Here is a 25,477-nt window from a genome sequence, read left to right on the forward strand (position 1 = left end):
TAACTTTAATTATAATTATTTATTAATAGAATCAAGGTTTGAGCCTTTACAGTTACAAATGGTTTTATTACAAAATGTTCTGGAAAAAAGAGAGAAAGGTTTAAATCTTTCCAGCCAAGCTTTTTAAAAAAATACTGATTTTCAAACTGTTGACTCTTATTGTAGCTTTCGTCTTCAACTGGGAAGCAACTTATGCTCAAGAAGTTTAAAAAAATATCTGACCTTCTTCTTATATATTCAAAATCTATGATGGGCAATATATTCCAGAAATTAATTTTGGGTTTGGTTTTACCTCTTCATTTCAGTCTGCAGTTGTGATTTTTTACATTTGATTAATTTCAAGAAAACTTTGAGAGATGTGTATGAACTTGTCGCTTTCAATCAATGTTGACTTGTATGGGTTTTCACTTTACTTAAAAATATGACCTAGAGGAAAAACACTTAGAAGATTGCATAGAGACTTTAAAATCGAATGGTTGTGCACAGAAATATTTGACTTCTCACTGTTTTGATGATGAAATTGAAATATTCCAAATCATCAGTGTTGGGGAGTAACTAGATGCATGTAATTAAATAATAAAATAAATGTAATTGTAATCAATTACAGTTACTGACAAAAATATATGATTAAATTACAGTTACTAATCAATATGTTGGTGGTTACAAAGACAGTACATCCAAATATGTTGTGTTATATCTAGAATTCAACTTTCACTCTGTTGCTTTGCTTCTTTTGTCCGTGCAGGAATGTCTTCATTCAGCACAGCCTATTTTTCTGCTTTATTGCCCAGTTTAAAACATTTGCTAGAAAGTTAAAAAGTAATCAAATTAAATGAGTTAAATTTGAATTGAATACATGAATTACCTATTACTTTTTATAGTGAACTGCAACCTATCAAATTTCAAAAGTAACCTGCCCAACACTGCAGATAATTAGGTAATCAACATAAAACATCACATACATGTTCTACCATCCTTTAAGAAGTGACTACAGCACGGACCAGCACGTGCTACATGTCACCAACAGGCCATAATAAATTAACAAAATCGAGTATGACTTTCAATGTGTGTTTTTGGAATTTAAATTTCATGAGCACCAAGTTTTTAAGACATCTAAGTTAAGTATTTCTTAATGATCAGTGCAAATAATATAAATAATAAAACTCTCGCCTTGACCACTTCATTAATATTACATTATTTTCTATCTCTGACCAGGAGATTTCTTTCAATAATGATTTGCATATTTTTCAGTGACACAAAATGTTTCTAATGTTAAATATTTTGCTAGCTATTAACAGACTGATTCTTTCATATTCAATGTTACAGCTCCTCTTGTGCTGGAAGGGCAGTGCAGAAAAACTTCAGTGAGAGCTCAATAAGCAGAGTGACGTGTTTTTACATTAAAACAATGAGAAGGAAATGAGAGAGAACTGTGTTTCCTCAGCAGGAAATAACTTTGAACGAGACAATTAGAAAGAGGAAGTAGATTGACTTTGTAAATGTATAAAAATAGAGGGGGTGGCAATCCAATTCCTGTCATGTGTTTTTTTTTTAATTTATTTTTTTAAAAGTTTTTTTTATTTAACCTGTTCACTGTTTTAACTGGCAATGAGCAACTTGGTGAGAAATGTTCCACAATTTGCAAGAATTTGGTAGATTTAGATGATTACATTTAAAAAAGAAATGGAAAATGTCTAGGGAGAAAAGAAAAAAGGTTAATGAAAAACTATTTTTATAATTATCATGGTTGCATTTTTAAAATGATCTTACAGAATTATTTAACTTTTTTTGCACTTTTTTCACATCATTTTCTTGTCTATTTTATTTTTAATGCAACTTTCTGTTTTGTTTTTCTTTTTTTGTGCTTTAAGGGAAGTTCTTGCTCATTTTTAGAATGTTTTCTTAAGTTGCTCTTTGCCTTCTTTCCATGTATTTTTTTTTTTAAAGAAACCAAGCTAATCTGTTCGGGTTTTAAGGGGTTAAAGGCAAAAACTTATGACTGTCATAGTGATGCTGAAAAAATCCTCTTAATTTAATTGAGTTGAAAGTTTGACTTGGTCTAAGCAGTGCAATGAACACAGTCACTCCTGTGAGATATATTTTCTGCTCTTGGTCTCCTCACCATAGAATATAATTTATTAGACTTAATTTAGCATTCATGCATCTTGGTGCCACGTCTGCAGGGATGCTGTGTCGCGTTTTCAACTCAGTCACGTCGCAGTTTTACTTTTCTTTTCATCAAGCCTTTCTCTGTAGATAAAATGACTGAATACTAACAGGATTATCACATCACCCATCAAAGCTATTCATTCACCTTACTTTCATTATTCTTCCTTTTAAAGTGTCTTTATATTTGAGATGACCCGTGGTGTATGATTAAAAATCTTAAAAAATTATTTTGTGCAATCACTTTTATAGCTTTTAGGACTTTTCATTCTTAAGTAGAACCATCTTGTAGGACTCTTATTTACATCGAATAAAAACAAAAGATTTGCCTTAATGAAAAGTTCTAAGAAGAAAACTCGTGCAAACAGAGTCCTAAGTGGACCGTTTCTCCACCCCCTGTTTGATCCCCAGCACCAGGTGAACAAACCAGTTGATCTGAACCATCCAGCCTTTTTCCCTGCAGATCTCGATCTGGTCCAGCAGGTGGCGCTGCGCCTCGTCCTCGCTGCGGCCGACAGTCAGCGCCTCACGGATGTACTCGATATCCTCCTTACTGGTCAGCTGCGGCATGCCTGTTGATGGTCAGAAAATATGAGTCTCACTTTTTAGACACAAGTTTGAAAATTTATCAGTATCTTTTGATTGTTTTATCATTCAATTGCTCAGAATTACAACTGACTGCAGTTGTTAGCTGATAGACAAATACAAAAAAGTCGCACTGACTTGAAATGAAAGTCATAACTTAAGTCAAAAATTGTATTTTCAACAACACTCCTGTCCTCCAGCTGGACAAGTGAGTCGAACACATTTACAGTACGCTGGCAGAAATAATGCTAACAAATTGTTTTTTTCCTGTGAAAAGGCACAAAACATAAAAAAAACTTTGCGATGTATAAGGAAGGAAATCGTACCGGTCATCAGCATCATGGAAAAGAGGATGATGAGCAGGTTGGTGTGGTGCCGAAGAGCGAGGTAGGCCTTCACACACACGTCCTGAGACAGAGATAAAGCAGGTGCAATACATCCATACTGTCCATACAGACAAACACAGGATTTGACATTTGACATAACTGAGGTCACGTCCTCGCATAAGTGTCTGTGCTCAGCTGATTTCATTTCTTATTCTCTAGACTAGTTCACTTGCTGATTTCTGCCAATAAATCTCTCTATAGTCCGACCTCTCTGACCTTTTCAATATTTAAAGAGTGACAGATGGATGTCATGTGGAGGAAAAGAACTCCCGCTCTACGTGAGGTGCATTGTGTGTATTAACATGAAGAAGAAAAAAAAATCCCATTTACTGCACCTGGAATTTCTGGAAGTTGGGGCTACTTTTCTTTCCCGATGTTCCCATGACATACAGGAAGTCTGGCGTGAGCACAAAGGGAACCCACTCCTTACTGATTCCCATGAAACTCTTGTAATTCCCCAGGATGTGACCGAAGTCAATGTGGAAGAGATTCCCTGCAGGAACACAACGGAGATTTTGTTTTCAGTATCTCTGAAACTCCATGTTTCATTTACATATATGGATATATAAGGCCACAACAGATGTGTGTCAATAAATGCAAAAAAAATCTCAAAATTAGAAAACAGACCAAAGCAGTTTAATTATAGCATTTCATCTCAAAGTCGTGACAGCAAAATGCGTTTTGTTAGTTCAATACAGAAACTGAGATTTAAGTCCAGTCCAGTCTATTTATAGCCTTATAGCAAAACAAAAAGTAAACCAAATTATAGATGCAGGTCAACAAAGTGAGGACATTTCATAAGACTTAATTATTTATATTTATTATAGTATATATAATTATTAACATTTTGGAATTCCATGTGGGAAAAAATGTTAAATTTATTATAGTATATATTATTCTAAGAGCAAGCAACTTAAAAACTTGCGTTAATAATTATGGCAAAGTTTTAAGTTTATTACTTAAGTTAACTTAAGTTGTTCTTATTAATTTTTCAATGCTGTTTAAAGAGGATTTTTAAGTGTTAAACTTGCTTAACAAAACTTAAAAATTGCGGCTTTATTGAAAACACTCCAGGCTGTGTTGTGTCCCTGCACTACGGACATATTTTCGGTGTGTCCTTCAGTGAGACGAAAGTACAGACAGAAGATGTCTTTACCAGATTCAGTGATCATGATGTTGTCATTGTGGCGATCCCCAATACCCAAAACGTAGGTAGCCACACAGTAGCCACCACAAGAGTACAGGAACTTCTCCACAGCCTGCTGGAACTACAGACAGAGAGAGAAAAGCAGTGCCATTTACTTCTACATATGAAAATAACTGGACCTTGAGGTTTGATTCGTAGGCTTTACAGCAGAAAGTTTCTGCCTTCAAATGTCAGATTCAACCAATGTGTCACTGATTAAGGCATTGAAATGTGTGCCAAAGTGTTAAATTGACCTCTTGGATGAAATCTTTCACTGTAGGTGTAATGTAAATACTGTGCTATGATGAAATAGACAAAAAACTGCAACTGTGTGTTATCACTATTCTATTTTCATTAAAACTAAAAGATGTTGCAATAACTGGTGGTTTTTGCAGCAGGTTCTAACTGCTATTTGGTCAATTAAAAGATAGAACTTTGATATGACTTTTATTAATTGACTTCACAATCACTACATTTAAAAGAAAAACTGCCACCAGGTCATTTTAGTTTAGGTTTTGTCGTTTTTAGTGAACTTGGCATTTGCAGTTCTTGAGCGACATAATTAGGCTGCTGTAACAAGCCTTTAATTTAACTACATTGTAAGTAATGCAGGTGCATCTCAGCTAAATGTGTGAAATATTCTCATGTTCCAAAATAAATCCATGTGCAAATTGTTTAAGCCATGCTGTTCCTCAACAGCTTACATTAATGGTAAGTTAGGAATCACTTTGGCTCAGGAGCTCAATTTATGTTGTCACTGGCAAAATGGTAACATTAAGATAATCAAACGAGCAGTCCCAAAGGGCTAATGTCAGTAACGTTATACTGACATTAGCCCTTTGGGACTAAGTGGAATTTGGAATAACACGTATGCTTGATAATGTTAGACTCTCTGGAAATAATGTTCAACACCTAACGTTACACATCCAAATAGCAATGGATGGTATTCACTAAATCAAAACAACTATAATCTCAAACCCGAGATCCTGACACACCAACACAAAATTAAAAAAATTCATGGATCCAAACAAAATGTAAAAAGGAATCTATTTTGGCTTGAAAAACGACAATTTTTCAAAAAGGTGACAAGTTTGCACCCCTGTTTTGCCACTGGAGGTGCAGGTGTCACAGCTAAAAGTGGCGTGTGTGACTTTTGTGATGACAGGAAAACCCGAGGGTGGCTTCCTTCCTGTCTGTCGCACTGCCACTTCCTTTAATGTCTGACAAATAGGGCAGCAGCTGGAGACAAGAGTGCTTCGTAACTAGATGGATGGATTAGAGAGCGAGTGTCTCTATTCTATAGTCAATATATTTAACCAAATTATTATTTGCATGTCATCTGCTGCGCTGAATGTCATGAGAGCTGCTCGTGGTGTGTACCTTGTCCTCGCTGACACACTTGTCCCGCAGCCACTGATAAAGGATTTCATCTTTAAAAGCTCCGGTGCTTCCAACAACGCTCTGCTGGATGTTAGCTATGGTGGTGGCGTCCTTCACAATCTCTATCATGCCTACAAGACAAAACAAAGGGATAAATCAAATGAGTGACTGTCATAGAAACCCCTCTGTTTTCAACATCTGTCCAGTTAAATCACGGACCTATTCTGTTTCCAGTGGAGATGCAGCCGTACGGTAACAGACAGAGATCCAGGGATTCAGTCTCCCAGATCGACTCCATGATCAGCAGAATCTGAAGGGAACAAAGATACAACTTTCTGAGAGACTTTCTGCAATAGCATGCTATCATCTGTGTTAGAGGCCGTGCTGCCGCTCACCTGCAGGATGAGCATATCCTGTCTGAGGTCATCTCCGTCTTTGAATATGATGCCGATGGGGTCTTTGGACAGAGTGCTGGGGTCGGCCCTTTTAAACTGCAGCCACAGCGGCTTCTTCTTAGACGCCATCACTTTACACTGCTCGATCTGAATGAGCATGAACAGTATTTATCTAAAACTTCAGTCATACAGGTATTCACATGTCCACTTTTCATTGTTTAATTTACTTGCAAAACTCCTTTTATATATTAGTTACTATTGGTTTTCTACTTGCAGACACCTGGGTGTGAGTATGTATGGTTTTCTCTTCTGCCACGGGGCTGCACAATATATTGTTGTTTTGAAATCATCATTGGTATGTCAAATGTCAAATAAAATAAAATTAAAATTAAGTTTTCAAAAAATTTCAGTTTTTTTGTTAGTGCCTTTTGTGTTCAGCTGTTCATTTTGCTTAACAAAATAATGTTGGAAATAATTTCCTTTTTTTAATTCAACAGGAAAAAAACATGCACGATGTGTTGGGATAGTAATGTCATATTGTTTATAAAGAATGGAATAAAGGAAATTATTTTAAATAATTTTGGGTTTATTATTTCATGTATTTTTTCTAGTCACTGTCCAGATCTCCTGTGTATTCTCCTTTTGAGGGAGTGAGGTAAAAGTTAAAATATTTTCACTTTAAACAGAAGAGCTGTTTTACTGTCACTGTTACCTGGATTCTCTGCCTGCCGCACCTTATTTTACCATCCTGCTCTTGTTCGCTAAAATGATATCCGACTTGCTGTCTGCTGGATTCAACTGGAACGCAGGATGACTGCCAGTGTGTGGGTGTGTGTCTATGTGTGTGTGTGTGTTTCCTCACCAACAGGGCTCCAGCTCTTAGTCCAGGATCATAAGGGACCCTGAAACTCTCCGGCAGACCGGATGACTGCAGAGTCTCCAGCTTCTGACGCAGCTGAAACACCACTGACAGACACACAACACACACATATGCAGCTTCAGCTTCACGTCATGGAGACAATTGTTATTTTAATCCTCTCTAGAGTTACCTGCTAAATTTAAGGATTAAAGGAGGAGCAATTAATGTACATTGTAGAGAAATAATCATCATAAAATGTAGATATTGCACTAAAAATGACTGTTTGTATTTCAAAACTACAAGACAAGTTATGGGAACTGAATATGTCAGTGCTTTGCTGAGAAGCTCCCTTATAGCTTCAAAGTTTCACTCCTCTTCCTCACCCTGTGCAGTGATATCATACTTGTCAGCAGACATGGCCTTCATCTCACGAGTGACTTTCTGCAGAGCTTCCGTCATCTCCACCTGCAGAGCATCACTTCATCATGTCACAGCTGATCAACAGACACACTGCAAATCTCAACTGTGCTTTTTCTTATATCTACGCACACTATTTTGTCCAAGGAGTAATGAAAAAGACATGTCTTATGTGTCACCTGTTTCCTGAAGTCCTGCAGCATGTCTTCACCGCAGCCTCTGAGGTAGGCCTCCAGCAGGACAGCATACCTCTGCTGGTAGTGCATTGACTGGGCGATCTCACTGCGCAGGAACCAGAAGAGAAAATGACCGATACGCTTACTCTGCGGAGAGAAAAGAAAACAGGAGGAAAATGTCGGTTAAAATTAATTTCTGCAGCTAGCATCAGGGGGAGATCAGAGACAGTATCACTGTGTGATTATGATAAAAGCAGTCAATGTAAATATTAGAATTGACATGTTGATATGTTGAAACGTCATCATCGGAAATATAAAAACCCATGACAGAACAATAAATGGGCAGAAAGACAGAAACCACAGACACACATACACGCACACACGCACGCGTGCACACACACACCTTGTAATTGTAAGACGGTGTTAGAAAAAGATAATTGTTGGTTGTAATTACCCTCAGAGCTCTCTTCAGCAGGAACCTGACCAGGGCGCTGTCATGGTACGGCTCAAACTTGACCGCCTGCAGGGGACACACACACACACACACACACACACACACACACACACACACACACACACACACACACACACACACACACACACACACACACACACACACACACACACACACACACACAGAAAACACACAAAACGCTACGATCCATTACTGTTTTCATGTGAAACCCTTTAAAAAAATAACTGAATACACTCCAAATCCCGTGGTGGAAATATGTCAATAAACGGGTCACTTCATTTTTAAAAAGTTGATATTCTGCAAATAAAAGCATTTTGTAAATTGTGATTTAAAGGGCAACTTGTGTGTCAACAGAACAAAAGAGGAGCTCAGGCTGATGTAAACAAAGCCACATTTAACTTAGTCACTGCAAAAAACAAGCTTTGTAAATGTTTTACTGAGTAGAGAGCACATGAAAAGCTGCAGGGACACACAAAGTCACCCAAAAAAAGTGCTTAACAAAATCTCAAGGGGTCCCTTTAACAGACTGAGTTCAGAGGTTGCAATGTGATGAGGCAGAAAGAGGACGGAGTCATTAAAGGAAGTGCAGAGAAAACACAGAGCTCATTGTGCTCACACAGGACTACAATTCAAATGTTTGCTGATAGAAGCCGAGAGCGGTTCGACCGGTCAGAGGAGAGGACCGACAGACAGACGGTGGAAAGAGGAGTAAAGAACGGTCTCTTTAATACTATTATCACATGACCTGAAAATGAAAGACACTTTACTGCAGTTTTGGGACTGAAATCTTAGACTAGGTATGCAACCACTACATTTACAATTTACAATCCACAGTCCTGAAGTCCTGAAGGGCCTTTTTTTTCTTTTTCTTTTTTTTTTGAAATCTTGGGCCCGCAAGTTATTATCTTGTGGGAACATTATAGTTATCTTGTCAAGATATCTTATTCAGTTTAATTGTTTGGGCAATCTTAAAAAAAATTATGAGACTCTAGGGCTCTGTGCTTTTCAAAATTTGATTACTTTATTATCCAAAATTAAATATCTAATTAAAGTTAAGTAAAGCAAAAATAAATATATGTTCCTAGTTTGTAACAGCACAGAAAAATATTTTATTAGCCACCTAACCAAATATGATTGATTAAAAAATCTACAACTATGTAAAATTAGTTTCAAAATCCTGAAAAATAAGCATCATTCTCTGCTTTGAAATGTTCGGAGCATGGCCGCTAAAGGACAGCCTTGCTTGGTCCATTATGGCGACCTGAATTCGTCACGGGTTCAGGCGGGCAGATCATAAAGTGACAAAGCAGTGTTCCAAGTGAGTTATTAAGAACTATTGCATGCTATAATCCATCTTCTCTTCCGTTCTCTCTGTTAGTCTTAAACATATGCACACGCTGCGCTGCTCAGTCCTTGTCACAGTCCTTGTCAGGTTGGGTTCAGGTGGTTGATAAATGCATATTTTTGTATATTAGCACTAAAAACGTGGCTGGGTGCATGCTGATACTAAAAAAAATCTGACCTGAAAATCACTAATGACAAGTTAGTAGGCTGTGGTGAGTAAGTGTTGTAAAATCTTGAACACAGAAATGCTGGAAAAACAGTTTCAAAGTCTAACTCCATGATGCTGTACTATAAAGCTTTTACGTTTTCAGTGATTATTTTCTCATATGTATCATGTGTTTTATAGGCAGATCTCTGATTTTATTCTACCCAGACTTGTGGTTACATATCCACGAGCCTGTTTATACCTGCTATTAAAGTTTGTCGTGGGAGATCAAATGTTTGCCAGTGTTGGTGGTCCCACTTTTTCTGCTGTAATAAGAAATCTGACATACAGGTATATGTGTAGGTTGGTAAAATCTTAAAATGGGGTTATTTTGGCTCTATCCAATCCACTCTTGTGGAATGTATTTTATTTTATTTTATTTATTATATGACCTCCCTACCTGCTGAGTCCTCGATTGACATTGAACTGAACTACCTAAAATGACTTAAATCATTGTTGAAGTGTCATTAAATTTCTTTTATTCTCCTCTGTTTGGTTTTGAAGTACTTAGTTCAAACATAGAATACATATTATCTAAAACAAATAAAACAAAACCTGTGCCTCCTATTCTGAGTTGGTGTAACACCTTTTGCAAAGAAAGTTATGACTCTTTTTGAACGGATCAAAATCAGTATCTGAAACACTGAATGAAATGAAGCAGTACTTCTCCACAGTACAAAGCGTTCCATTAATACATATAGTGTTAAGTATTTTGGAAAGACCCATCATGTCATTGAAGTTCACAGGAAACAGAGACAACAGTCTACTGTAACGGTGAGAGTCATTTTCCTATCACACCAAAGAGCCTTTGTGGGCCCTTTGCTCATATTTCATAATCCTCATGCAAAGTTGACCACAGAGTCAAACACTGACACACATCAGAACACAAACACGCAGCATGTATCTGCTGACTGTTCCCACAAGCTTGTGAAATAGTGTAATGGTGAATCAGGTGGCACAGGGAAGTTACTGGAAAAAGTGCTTCATCGGCCTTAAAAAGAAAATAGAAATAGAAAGAACTCACTTGCACGAGCTGCAGCAGGTATCTGAGCACGTCGTCATCTTCCAGGGTTTCCAGCTTCCTGACAGCCATTGAGCGAACCTGAGCATCTGAGTAGTGACAGTCGAGCAGCTGCATGGCCAGACCAACATCCAGACCACTGAACAGGAATCACATGACGACAGGTGAAGGGACGCTGAACCATTTCAAGAAAGATACATGAAATTGGTGTGTGAAGGCGCGTTTACCTGCTGTCCCACGCGCTGCTGCGCTCCAATAGGCGGTGTGTTGCCAGAACATCTTCCTGTTTCCCCCACCTGACTGAACCCAGGAGCTTCGGGTAGGCTCTGAACACAGGAAGAGACTAAATTAAATATCCAAAGCAATCAAGTAGGATTTTTGCCACGCAGTTGGAAGCCTCCACACTTAAGTCTATATAATGACAATATCTGACCATATGTCTTTCCTTCTGTTCCTGAGATTTTTTTTGTTTTTGGTCAGAAAAGTGTGTTTACAGATCATTTTGATGTCACAATGAAGGTGATCTTTGACCTTTTGGATATAAAACGTAATCACTTCAGATTTTTATCCTTTTAGACGACTGTGTGAAATCTTTATCATAAGTGACCCTGACCTTTGATCCATGTCCGTGTGGACATTTGAGCCAAATTTGGGAAAAAACTCCCTCAAGGTGTCCTTGAGATATTGCGTTTACAATAATGGAAGTTCACAGGGACCTTGACCTTTGACAAACAAAATCAGTTCATCATGATCATATTCACAAGGATGAGATTTAAGTGAACTTGACCTTTGACCCATGACCACCAAAATCGAATCAGTTCATCCTAGAGTCAAAGTGAATGTCTGTGCCAAATTTAAATAAAGTACTTCAAGGCATTCTTAAGATATCGCGTTTACAAGAATGAGACAGGTGCAAGTTCACAGTGACTTAAAGTGACCATAAGTTCATGGCGAAAATCCCTCAATGTGATTTTAACATACTGCCTTCACAAGAATGAGACAGATGAGGTCATTGTGACCTTGACCTTTGATCACCAAAATTTAATTAGTTCATCCTCAAGTCCAAGTGATTGTTTGTACTAAATCTGAAGAAATTCCCTCAAGGCATTCTTCAGATATCTCATTCATGAGAATGGGACAGAGGGAAACCCCAACAACATGACGTTTCCAGCCACAGCTATTGGCAACAGGGAGGCATAAAAACAGCAAAACTTGACACTTTGAGGTCCATTTTTTTTGGGAATACATTAAAATGATTACCTGGGGTCACGCATACACTCATGCCTGAAGTGCCACAGCAGCTCTTTGTCCTCCGGACTGAGTGGATGTAGGGGGTCAGTAGCCACGATAGCCGCAAACTGTTTCTTCAGGTGGTTGGGCATCTCTCTCTGGCCTCGCTCCCCTCCCTCAGCCTCCTCGCTCCCAGCCCCGACGTCCCGGCCCACGTCTCGACTCTTGGGCAGCACCACGGGGTAGCAGTACTTGTCCAGCAGGATGGCAATGGCCATGGCAGATGCCTTGTCTGGGTTGGTGGCGGAGGTGAGCTTGTCTGCGTTGATGCTGCTGCTGCTTTCCTCGCTCTTCTCGGGCATTTTCCACATGTGGAGGATAAACTCGCCCTGGCGCAGCAGGGAGCGGTGGTCGATCAGCAGCAGGTTGACGTAGTACAGAAGACGGTTCTTGGTCTTTCCTGACAGACGGAATGACAGCATCACCGTAACTATTGTCAGCATGATAAAGTAGACCACCAGACATTATTAAAACCTCACCTTCATGGCTGCCTGTGCCTGCTGTATTGTCCTGGTAGGTGGATGCCCCCTTGGAGTTTGGTGTCAGAGGCTGCTTCCCACAAACCACCTGGGCGTGAAAAAAGGGCAGAGCCAAAAAGCAACAATTTAAAAAAAAAAAAGATTAATGTCCACAACAGCATGTAGGAACTCTTTCCCTGCCAGCAAAATCTGTCTTTGCCAAGAAATATATATTTAGAGATTGACAACAAAGTTCAACAACATATAATCATTTATACAGTCATCCCATTTGTCTGTCAATGAAATGTTTACCTGGAGGTTGAGTCGTGCCCCTTTAGGCAGGTCCTTGATCTTTATGTTAAACTCCAACCAGCTGTTCCACAGCACTTCTTCATTGAAGGTTTTAGAAGACGTCCTCTCCTGAGAGAGTAAAGGAAGGGTTAAGCACTGCTAATGCCGCGTATTTTCCAGCATTACTGTTCTAAACTTTATCTCATTAGAGAAGTCTCATTTCAAATGATACATTTGATTTATCTTGTCGACCGTATGCCCTCAGCATTCACAGATGATACTGGTGAAAAATCTGTTTTGTAATTCTGAAATTGAAACTATTTGCCACTTATACGATGTATGCCTATAATATTGATTGGTTCATTATTTATTGAAGATTTTTGCCAAAACAACCACTTCACAATGTTGCTTTGAGCACATCATGAGAAAATGACTTTAATTCAACGCTCATCTTTACTGAATAAAGCATGAACGTCTCATGATGTAACTCAATATAAACCCTGTCAGCTGTTTGTAATCAGCTGTTTAGAGGTAAATTTAATTAGCTGTCTTTCTGTTGATTTCAACATGGATTGTTTTTTATTTATTTATGTCTCTCCACATAGGTCTACACTCCTCTCAGTGGCAGTGTTAGATGATGAGGACGGTGTGTAAATGGGTGGGAGGTAGGATGTATTGCAAAGTCTTTTTGGCAAATAGCTGAGTGTAAAAAAGTCCGCTGATGTCCAGTATACTTGCGCTCATCGTGTGGTCTGTGATGAGTCATTTGAATGTTTTGGATTGTGTATGTGTATGTATGTGCACGCTCATGTGCGTGTGTGATGATTTCTTGTTTGTTTGTTTGATTTTGAGTATTTGTGTTGGGTGGGTCCCGCCCACCCGCCTGGTTCTCTGGTCTCCGGAAAGTCAGCCGGGCACAGTCTCAGTCAGTTTTACGCTTGCGGAGCGGGCTCGGACACTGCTGGCTTGCTACAGCAATATAATATTGCAAATTTTTTGTAATTCCTCACAGATTTTTTTGACTGGATTTATTTTTTATTTGCAGCTACTTATTTTTTCTTATTTATTATTAGATGTATATTACATGATGTTACTTTTAACCCCAGAATTATTATTATAATTATTATTATATTACAACCACTTTCGCTCTTTATAAACACATTATACAAAGAAAATGTTGTTTTTTTTCTGAATTAACTTATTATTGGTTTTTTATACCATATATTATCATTGTTTTTGATACTCAGTACTTAAATGAATTTATTTTATTTTTTATTTTTTGTTTGGTTGTTCATTTGTTTATTTTATTGAGTGAATTGTGTTTTTTGATTTTCATTATATTATATTGCAATTTTTTTGTAATTCCTCACAAATTTTTTCGACTGGATTTATTTTTATTTGCACCTACTAATCTGTTTTGTAATTATGAAAATGAAATTATTTGCCACTTATACGATGAATGCCAGTATTATTGATTTGTTTATTATTGATTGTTTTCGCCAAAACCTAAATCTTACAGGGTCGCAGTGAACACATCATGAGAACTTGACTTTCACTTAGTGCTCATTTTAACTGAATGGAGCTTGAAGGTATCATTAAGTGACTCAGTTTAACCTCCGTCAGTCTTCGTCACCGGCTGTTGATACATTGCAGTTGATTTTCGGCTAATGGCTGGATGGAAACAGGTCCTCCGACGTCCACTATGCAACCGTCCATGAAGACTGATGTGTTTGTTTGTGTCTTTGCCACCCACCCACCCGCTTGGTTCTCTGGTCCCCACAGAGTCAGCCTGGAGCAGTCTCAGTCAGTTTCGCGCTTGCGCTGCGGGCTCGGACACTTCTGGCTTGTCCGAGCCCTACGCGAAACAGCTGGCCCGCAACATGTAGCATGAAGCAAGGCGCTGCCAGCGGCTGGGCCCCGGGCATCAGAGCAGTCCAGCAACACTCCCTCCAGAGACTGGAGGGAACGATGATCTGAACGCAGACCAGGGGTTCTATTCATAAACTCTCTGAAACAGATGGTGACATCATTCGTCATGTCACAAGGCATAATCCCTGCCATACAGCCTTGACTGATGACATCATTCATGATGTCACGGCACATAAGTCTTACCCATTAACCTGGACTGGTGACATCATTTGTGATGTCATGGCACATCAGCCCTGCCCATTAACCTGGACTGGTGACATCATTTGTGATGTCACGGCACATAAGTCTAGCCCATTAACCTGGACTGGAGGTTTTAGATTTTGTTATTATAATCATACTGTAATTGTATTCAGTTCTATTTTTTCATACTGAACTTATTATGGGTTTTTATACCATATATTATTATTGTTTTTGATACTCAGTACTTAAATGAATTTATTTTATTTTTTGTTTGGTTGTTCATTTGTTTACTGTATTGAGTGAATTGTATTTTTTGATTTTCATTATATTATATTGCAATTTTTTTGTAATTCCTCACAAATTTTTTCGACTGGATTTATTTTTATTTGCACCTACTTATTTTTTCTTATTTATTATTAGATGTATATTATATTATGTTACTTTTAACTCCAGAATTCTATTATATTACAACCACTTTTGCTCCTTTTAAACACATTATACAAAGAAAATGTTGTTTTTTTCTGAATAAATGGATGCATTTTGTTAACATACTCTATGGTCTCTTATATCGTATAATTTTTTGAAACAGCATTTCTTACTGTGACTGTTAAAGGGTTTGAGAAGTCTCATTTCAAATGATACATTTGATTTATCTTGTAAACCAGATGCTCCCAAAATTCACAGACGACGCTGATGAAAAATCTGTTTTGTAATTATGAAAATGAAATTATTTACCACTTATACGATGAATGCCAGTATTATTGATTTGTTTATTATTGATTGTTTTTCGCCAAAACCTAAATCTTACAGGGTCGCATTGAAGACATCATGGAACTTGACTTTCACTTAGTGCTCATTTTAACTGAATGGAGCTTGAAGGTATCATTAAGTGACTCAGTTTAACCTCCGTCAGTCTTCGTCACCGGCTGTTGATACATTGCAGTTGATTTTCGGCTAATGGCTGGATGGAAACAGGTCCTCCGACGTCCACTATGTAACCGTCCATGATGACTGATGTGTTTGTTTGTGTCTTTGCCACCCACCCACCCGCTTGGTTCTCTGGTCTCCACAGAGTCAGCCTGGAGCAGTCTCAGTCAGTTTCGCGCTTGCGCTGCGGGCTCGGACACTTCTGGCTTGTCGGAGCCCTACGCGAAACAGCTGGCCCGCAACATGTAGCATGAAGCAAGGCGCTGCCAGCGGCTGGGCCCCGGGCATCAGAGCAGTCCAGCAACACTCCCTCCAGAGACTGGAGGGAACGATGATCTGAACGCAGACCAGGGGTTCTATTCATAAACTCTCTGAAACAGATGGTGACATCATTCGTCATGTCACAAGGCATAATCCCTGCCATACAGCCTTGACTGATGACATCATTCATGATGTCACGGCACATAAGTCTTACCCATTAACCTGGACTGGTGACATCATTTGTGATGTCATGGCACATCAGCCCTGCCCATTAACCTGGACTGGTGACATCATTTGTGATGTCACGGCGCATAAGTCTAGCCTATTAACCTGGACTGGTGACATCATTTGTGATGTCACGGCACACAAGTCTTGCCCATTAACCTGGACTGGAGGTTTTAGATTTTGTTATTATAATCACACTGTAATTGTATTCAGTTCTATTTTTTAGACTGAACTTATTATTGGTTTTTTATACCATATATTATCATTGTTTTTGATACTCAGTACTTAAATGAATTTATTTTATTTTTAATTTTTTGTTTGGTTGTTCATTTGTTTACTTTATTGAGTGAATTGTGTTTTTTGATTTTCATCATATTATATTGCAATTTTTTTGTAATTCCTCACAAATTTTTTCGACTGGATTTATTTTTATTTGCACCTACTTATTTTTTCTTATTTATTATTAGATGTATATTATATTATGTTACTTTTAACTCCAGAATTCTATTATATTACAACCACTTTTGCTCTTTTTAAACACATTATACAAAGAAAATGTTGTTTTTTTTTCTGAATAAATGGATGCATTTTGTTAACATACTCTATGGTCTCTTATATCGTATAATTTTTTGAAACAGCATTTCTTACTGTGACTGTTAAAGGGTTTGAGAAGTCTCATTTCAAATGATACATTTGATTTATCTTGTAAACCAGATGCTCCCAAAATTCACAGACGACGCTGATGAAAAATCTGTTTTGTAATTATGAAAATGAAATTATTTGCCACTTATACGATGAATGCCAGTATTATTGATTTGTTTATTATTGATTGTTTTCGCCAAAACCTAAATCTTACAGGGTCGCAGTGAACACATCATGAGGACTTGACTTTCGCTTAGTGCTCATTTTAACCAAATGGAGCTTGAAGGTATCATTAAGTGACTCAGTTTAACCTCCGTCAGTCTTCGTCACCGGCTGTTGATACATTGCAGTTGTTTTTCGGCTAATGGCTGGATGGAAACAGGTCCTCCGACGACCACTATGTAACCGTCCATGAAGACTGATGTGTTTGTTTGTGTCTTTGCCACCCACCCACCCGCTTGGTTCTCTGGTCCCCACAGAGTCAGCCTGGAGCAGTCTCAGTCAGTTTCGCGCTTGCGCTGCGGGCTCGGACACTTCTGGCTTGTCCGAGCCCTACGCGAAACAGCTGGCCCGCAACATGTAGCATGAAGCAAGGCGCTGCCAGCGGCTGGGCCCCGGGCATCAGAGCAGTCCAGCAACACTCCCTCCAGAGACTGGAGGGAACGATGATCTGAACGCAGACCAGGGGTTCTATTCATAAACTCTCTGAAACAGATGGTGACATCATTCGTCATGTCACAAGGCATAATCCCTGCCATACAACCTTGACTGATGACATCATTCATGATGTCACGGCACATAAGTCTTACCCATTAACCTGGACTGGTGACATCATTTGTGATGTCACGGCACATAAGTCTTGCCCATTAACCTGGACTGGTGACATCATTTGTGATGTCACGGCACATAAGTCTAGCCCATTAACCTGGACTGGTGACATCATTTGTGATGTCACGGCACATAAGTCTAGCCTATTAACCTGGACTGGTGACATCATTTGTGATGTCACGGCACATAAGTCTTGCCCATTAACCTGGACTGGAGGTTTTAGATTTTGTTATTATAATCACACTGTAATTGTATTCAGTTCTATTTTTTAGACTGAACTTATTATTGGTTTTTTATACCATATATTATTATTGTTTTTTTATACCATATATTATCATTGTTTTTGATACTCAGTACTTAAATGAATTTATTTTATTTTTAATTTTTTGTTTGGTTGTTCATTTGTTTACTTTATTGAGTGAATTGTGTTTTTTGATTTTCATCATATTATATTGCAATTTTTTTGTAATTCCTCACAAATTTTTTCGACTGGATTTATTTTTATTTGCACCTACTTATTTTTTCTTATTTATTATTAGATGTATATTATATTATGTTACTTTTAACCCCAGAATTCTATTATATTACAACCACTTTTGCTCTTTTTAAACACATTATACAAAGAAAATGTTGTTTTTTTTCTGAATAAATGGATGCATTTTGTTAACATACTCTATGGTCTCTTATATCGTATAATTTTTTGAAACAGCATTTCTTACTGTGATTGTTAAAGGGTTTGAGAAGTCTCATTTCAAATGATACATTTGATTCATCTTGTAAATCAGATGCTCCCAGGAATCACAGACGATATTGATGAAAAATCTGTTTTGTAATTATGAAAATGAAATTATTTGCCACTTATACGATGAATGCCAGTATTATTGATTTGTTTATTATTGACTGTTTTCGCCAAAACCTAAATCTTACAGGGTCGCAGTGAACACATCATGAGAACTTGACTTTCACTTAGTGCTCATTTTAACTGAATGGAGCTTGAAGGTATCATTAAGTGACTCAGTTTAACCTCCGTCAGTCTTCGTCACCGGCTGTTGATACATTGCAGTTGATTTTCGGCTAATGGCTGGATGGAAACAGGTCCTCCGACGTCCACTATGCAACCGTCCATGATGACTGATGTGTTTGTTTGTGTCTTTGCCACCCACCCACCCGCTTGGTTCTCTGGTCCCCACAGAGTCAGCCTGGAGCAGTCTCAGTCAGTTTCGCGCTTGCGCTGCGGGCTCGGACACTTCTGGCTTGTCCGAGCCCTACGCGAAACAGCTGGCCCGCAACATGTAGCATGAAGCAAGGCGCTGCCAGCGGCTGGGCCCCGGGCATCAGAGCAGTCCAGCAACACTCCCTCCAGAGACTGGAGGGAACGATGATCTGAACGCAGACCAGGGGTTCTATTCATAAACTCTCTGAAACAGATGGTGACATCATTCGTCATGTCACAAGGCATAATCCCTGCCATGCAGCCTTGACTGATGACATCATTCATGATGTCACGGCACATAAGTCTTGCCCATTAACCTGGACTGATGACATCATTTGTGATGTCACGGCACATCAGCCCTGCCCATTAACCTGGACTGGAGGTTTTAGATTTTGTTATTATAATCATACTGTAATTGTATTCAGTTCTATTTTTCATACTGAACTTATTATGGGTTTTTATACCATATATTATCATTGTTTTTGATACTCAGTACTTAAATGAATTTATTTTATTTTTTGTTTGGTTGTTCATTTGTTTACTGTATTGAGTGAATTGTATTTTTTGATTTTCATTATATTATATTGCAATCACAATTTTTTTTCGACTGGATTTATTTTTATTTGCACCTACTTATTTTTTCCTATTTATTATTAGATGTTTATTATATGATGTTACTTTTAACCCCAGAATTCTATTATATTACAACCACTTTTGCTCTTTTTAAACACATTATACAAAGAAAATGTTGTTTTTTTTCTGAATAAATGGATGCATTTTGTTAACATACTCTATGGTCTATAATGTCGTATAATTTTTTGAAACAGCATTTCTTACTGTGACTGTTAAAGGGTTTGAGAAGTCTCATTTCAAATGATACATTTGATTCATCTTGTAAACCAGATGCTCCCAAAATTCACAGACGATATTGATGAAAAATCTGTTTTGTAATTATGAAAATGAAATTATTTGCCACTTATACGATGAATGCCAGTATTATTGATTTGTTTATTATTGATTGTTTTCGCAAAAACCTAAGTCTTTCAAGGTTGCGAATTCACCCCGCGAAGGGGGTGAATTTTTTTCACATAACTCATGTTTACATTTCAGTAGGGCCCAAAGTTGTGCATATATAAAGCTGGGGCTGCTTGAGTGACAAGCTTTCTGCAAGCCAATGCCACAGTCTGTGTTAGATTCACCCCTCCACAGCTCTCCCCTCTCATCCAAATACGGTCACCTCTGGCTCCCAAAAAAACAAGATGGCAACAGCCAAAATGCCGAATCCATTGCCTCAAAACAGCTGATCACAAACCAATAGATGACCAATAAATGGCTTTCAATGTGAGGCAGTCAGAGGAAACGCAATTCATTAAAAATTACCCCCTTCATACTTTGCATTAAACTAAGTTTTGTATTCAGATTGTTTCGAGATATGATTTACACCTGTACTTTCATTAGTCAAGCACTAGCCAATTTGATCTGATCCGATCTTGACAACCAAGCATCTATAAAGTGAAACATGGTCAGTTTCAACACCACCCCTAAAACAATTTAGCTGCCCTGAAATCAAAGCATTTCATGGCTGCCATCATCAGATGTTTTTTCTTTTGTGTGCTTTTACCGCTTACCTGAGCTAAAAGCTGCTGGCCGTGGAAGATGCTGGCTTCTATGAAGACAATAAACTCTGGGATTTTGGGGAGCGATGGGATGTCAATACCCAGGACCTTCACTCTGAACTTCCTGTTACAGTCCCACATAGAAACAGTGAAGACTCGTTCATGGTCCTTCTCATCGATGGTCAACTGCTCATGTGTACCTGACAAAGAACATTTAGGAGGGCAATTATTATCTCTGCCAAGTGTAGACTGTGCTTTCATGTACCAGGTTGGCTATACGTCATCAAATACACAAACAACACAGTACACTTAATCTAACTGGTTACCTGCGACTCCGGTGCAGTCATCCACTTGTGCCCAGTCCTCCTTCTGAACCAGATCTAGGTCTGTATCAGGTGGCTTCTCCAGAACCAGGTGGATTTCCTCCCCGTTCTTCAGACACTGACGGATCCAGTTGAAGTTCTGCAGCGGCTTATCTCCATAAAGATACTCCTCCCTGTTAAAGCAGACAGCCAAAAACTCACTTTTGTAAATCGCAAAACAGAAAATACTCACGATCACCTGCTGAAAACCACATCTCTGACATAATTTCTTTTGTTTTAAACTTGATTACAAATATACGTAGCTATGGTGTGTTTTAGCCTTTGACATACCTTCCACACACACGGAGCACAAAGTCTGCTTCACACATGTTGTCAGGAATCCCCAGCAAAACTCTCTTATTTGCCGTCTTGGCGAAAAAGCTCACCAATACCTGAACAAGATTCTTTTTTTTAATTGTCAGAAAGTGGTACAATAACAGAAGAGAAATAGACGGTGGTCGGCTACATTTGTCTACCTGCGCTGGCGTGTCGTCAATGGAGACCTTGATGGTCTGGCTGGCTGTGCTGATGTGGATCACCACCAGGATGTGACCGTTACTGACCTGAAGGAGGGAGAAAGTAAACAGCAAATGTGAAAAGAGGGAATGAAAAAACAACAAAGAAACATACAATTACAATATAAAGACTGGAGACAAAAGGTTTTAACAGTTTCTCTGCAGCTTAAGGAAAGTTAGATTGAAGACTTTTCAGACTTCTTATGACCAATTTTACGAAACCCCAAATTGAAGAAAAATAAAACATGAACTGACATCAATTACTTGGGTTAGGGAAAATTTTGCACAAATTTTTGCACCAGTTGAGAGGTCAAATTAAAAAAGTTAGACTATCTACATTAAATGCTGAAATTGTAAAAAAAAAAAATTCGAGTGTAACACATAAAAAACAATGAGCTTATGTTATCATATAAGTGTCCATTCCTTGGATTTTTTTTGTTCATATTCATATGATTGGATGTTTTAAGTGTTGAGTGTTAATGCATGAAGCTAAATCCCCTAAATAATTAAACTACAAAATACTTTTGAAAGATAGATTTCAGACATTTTAATACCAATTAAGGTCTTATTTATAGATTAATGAATTTAGTGCCTTTTAAGACTTTTTAAAGATCTATGAGAACCCTGTTTAACACAAACCATCAAAAAACTGAACTCAACCATCAACACACCTTGCTGAGAAGGTGCTCAGGCAGCGGTTTGCGGGTCACCCAGGGGTCCATGGAGTAGAGCTTTGCATCACGGTCAGACAGCTCGATGCGTCTTGGCGTCAGCAGCTTCCTACGAGTGAACTCCAGCTCATCGTCGTGCACATTGCTGACATCAGTCACGTCGTAGCCGATCAGGTAGTTTAGGTAGCGCTGGTACTGCAGGGACTCGTCTGAGGGCTGCGGACGGGGAACCAGCTGGATCCGGCCAACGTCTTTCTTCAGGGCTTTTAAAAACACAACAGACGTGTTTGACTTCATCACAACAGAATAACTCTGACTACATTTTCTGTCACTGGTTCGGTACCTCTCCAGTAACGGATGCAGTCCAGCGTCTGGAAGACTTGGTGCTTGTCGTAGATCTCACAGACGTTGCCTTTCTTCTGGTAGAGCAGGATGCAGTGGTCGGGAGAAAAGCGATGGTAGAAGTCAGGACAGAGATTTAGAGTCACCGCCTTCAGCCACACCTGAGCTTTCACCTGTGAAACAACAGAAAACGGTTTTATACGATAAGATCTCTACGATCAGGGCCGTTACAAGATGGAAACCAAAATTTAGTGTCATTAATGAAATAAAGCCATAAAAAGTCTTTTTGAAGAACATTAGAATGTCACAGTGAAGCTGTCCGTTGACTTTCTGGATAAAAAATTTCATCACTTCATCATTTTTATTCTGATAGACATTTGTATAAAATGTCATAGTTAGTGTATGAATTCTTGAGTTATGGCCAAAAACATGTTTTGTTACTGACAGTGATCTTGACCTTTGACCACCAAATTCTAATCAGTTCATTCGTTAAGTCAAAGTGAACGTTTGTGCTAAATTTTGAAAACTTCCCTCAAGGTATTCTTGATATATTGTATTCATGAGAATTAGACGTGTGTAAGTTCACAGTAACCTTTGACTCATTACCACTAAAATCGAATCAGTTCATCGTGTTCAAGTAAATGTTTGTGCTAAATTTTAAGAAATTCTCTCAAGACCTTTTGGACATACCACGTTCATGAGAATGTGAGAGACGAGGTCACGGTGACCTTGACCTTGGGTCACCAAATTCAAACAGTTTAACCTTGATTCAGAGTGGATGGCTGTGCCAAATTTGATAAAATTTCTTCAAGCTGTTCTTGAGAAATCCCTTTTATGCAAACAAGATGGACGCAAGGTCACGATGACCTTGATCTTTGACAATCATAATCAAATTAGTTCATCTTTGAGTCCAAGTTTAAGTTGTGCCAAATATGAAGAAATTCCCACAAGGTCCTCTTGAGATATTATGTTCATAAGAATGGGATGGACATACGGACATATGTATGAACAGACAACCCAAAAAAAACACGATGCCTCCAGCCGCGGCTATCACCGGCACAGAGGCATAAAAATGTACAATCAAAGACACTATGAGCTCCACTCATACTGAATAATCAGTAAACTACCTGTTCCACCGTCCAGTTTCCAGCGACCTCCAGCAGCAGAGTGTCAGGGCTGTTTCCGCCCCGCGCCACGGTGGGCAGAACGAACTCAACAGTGATCTGATCCATGGAGGTGCAGGAGGACGAGGTGATGGCCTTCTTTCTTCTCCTCCTCCGGGTTTCTTCTCTCAGGACTATGGGCTCTTCGTCGCTCACCTGGATCTGCTGCCCGTCCATCACCTAGCTGCGGGGGGACAGATAAAATACTCTGCTGTGAGCCTGTTTCATGTTCATGTTGCTTTAGAGGGAGATCGAAGAAGACAAGGTGCCAGTAATTTAAATAACACATCATTAATATGCAATAATATATGAAAGAGATTGATATTTGTAATATCTGCGACCTATCTTTTAGGGAACACTGATTCATGACCTCTGACCTTCTTGGTCTTCTCTCATCAATATTCTCTATTAATTTTAAGTTATTTTTGAAAATTGTGTTTCTGTAATTGGAAGTTAAGGCAGTAAAGAAGATGAGCTAACTTTACCAGAGAGAGAGAAACACTTAATTTACTACCAACAACAACAGTAATGAGTCGAAATAACTTTAGATTTCAACTAGTAAAAAAGTTGGACCAACTTGACCTGAGGACAGTAACTCAGTTCAGGTGACTTAAATTTTTGAATTAGAAAAAAATAGCCAAAAAAACATTTTGAGCTGTGTGCACATTGTGTCCACTGAATGTCAATGTGAAATGTTTGACTTGGGCAGCAATTGTTTTAAAAGTTGAATAAACTAAATAAAAAATACAATAAAGAACTTTTTTTTAATAATGTTTTTTTTAGTTAATATATTTTTACAGTGTTAGGTTGTTTTGCCCTTTTTGTAGTGTTTTTTGTTGTTGTTTTTGCCTTTTACAAATCCTTTGCTTCTCTTCATGGTATTTTAGCACCTATTGTAGCTTTTTTCAGTCGTCTCCTGATACCTGTTAATTATTTGAGTGACAATGAACACGTGAAGACCAGGGGGACCCCCTGAGCCTGTGCCCATTAAGTAATTTACCCATGCTTTTTCATAACATGACTAAATGTATCAGCTCTAAACTGCATTTTGCAGTCTTTAGTAATGATGATGAAGATATGGACTGTGAGAGTATCTTTAGCCGTGAATTAAATGTGTGATATTTACCAAGAATCAAATAATAATAATTATAACTACAAATTTAAATTATTGACTGAGATTGTCCCAAAGCAAAGCCACTGCTTTCTTTATTTTCGAATATTAAAGGAATAAAGCATTGCAAAATGGCATTTAAATGTGTAATTTCCTTCATACAGTTTAGTAATATTACAAAAAGCAGGGTGACGTGATGACAGCATTCAAGTATTCAAGTAACGACATAATAAAGTCATTTTTAAAAAGTTGACTAAGTCACAGGACTAAGCGGAGTTTCCCTTCTGCTTCTTTTACACCAGCAGAGGAAGTTTTGAAAAGCAGGAAGCAAAACTCGACTCAGCAGCATGGATGTTACTATAACTGCACACAGCGACAGCCTGCTGTTTTGACGACTGTGTCATAAACCACATTAGGTCTCTATCAGCAATTAAAAATGCCAGTCACAACACGAGAAGTAATTGAAACATTTAAGGAAACCGCAGCTGAACTGAGTTAATCTTAGCTGAATGTAACGGTACAGCTGCCATAATAATCGGAAGGAGAGGCGTCAATTTTGTAAAACAAAAACATAAAGGCGTTTTTTTTTTTTTACTTACCAATGAACGCAGACGCTGACGGCAACGAAACCCGGAGCTCTGGACCGACGTTTCGGCATTTATGCGACATAAAGAGACATAAAAACAGAGTGAAATGTATTTTAAGTTTGTCGGCAAACTCTGGGTGAAGGAAACGCTGCGCTGGTGCTCAGGAAGGCTGTCAAGCGCGAGGCGAAGAAGAACAAGACTTCCGGCTTTCCTCTTCAAAATAAATCACGAACAAACCCTCGTAATTCTTACGAAGGTTAGACATATAAAC

At 38.5% G+C, this 25,477-nt stretch overlaps 1 protein-coding gene across 1 annotated transcript; it reads right to left on the reverse strand.

Annotated features, from left to right (window-relative positions):
• pik3cg (phosphatidylinositol-4,5-bisphosphate 3-kinase, catalytic subunit gamma) lies at positions 1-25,383 on the reverse strand. The gene is made up of 24 exons (XM_042511539.2): positions 25,219-25,383; positions 23,473-23,692; positions 22,347-22,518; positions 22,004-22,266; positions 21,294-21,380; positions 21,109-21,209; positions 20,782-20,951; positions 20,468-20,655; positions 12,656-12,763; positions 12,365-12,452; positions 11,856-12,285; positions 10,823-10,921; positions 10,599-10,734; positions 8,005-8,070; positions 7,554-7,697; positions 7,341-7,422; positions 6,961-7,064; positions 6,099-6,245; positions 5,923-6,013; positions 5,704-5,834; positions 4,294-4,405; positions 3,473-3,630; positions 3,078-3,159; positions 1-2,738 (listed from the first exon to the last, which is right to left on the reverse strand). Exons 2-24 carry the CDS (start codon positions 23,683-23,685, stop codon positions 2,539-2,541), a joined length of 3,372 nt encoding a protein of 1,123 aa, XP_042367473.2. The 5' UTR covers positions 23,686-23,692; positions 25,219-25,383; the 3' UTR covers positions 1-2,538.
• Positions 25,384-25,477: the final 94 nt, after the last annotated feature.

Source organism: Plectropomus leopardus, chromosome 22 (genome assembly GCF_026936395.1).
Source record: "Plectropomus leopardus strain MGB_pleo_1.0 chromosome 22, ASM2693639v1, whole genome shotgun sequence".
NCBI classification, from domain to species: Eukaryota; Metazoa; Chordata; class Actinopteri; order Perciformes; family Serranidae; genus Plectropomus; species Plectropomus leopardus.

Bases quoted from the DNA above. Each gene is read 5' to 3' on its own strand.
- pik3cg (XM_042511539.2), bottom strand. From the start codon at position 23,685: ATGGACGGGCAGCAGATCCAGGTGAGCGACGAAGAGCCCATAGTCCTG. The intron at 21,210-21,293 runs GTAGACAAATGT...AATCTTGTTCAG, and splicing joins TTGACGACACGCCAGCGCAG to GTATTGGTGAGCTTTTTCGC. The intron at 10,735-10,822 runs GTAAACGCGCCT...ATTCCTGTTCAG, and splicing joins AGCAGCGCGTGGGACAGCAG to TGGTCTGGATGTTGGTCTGG.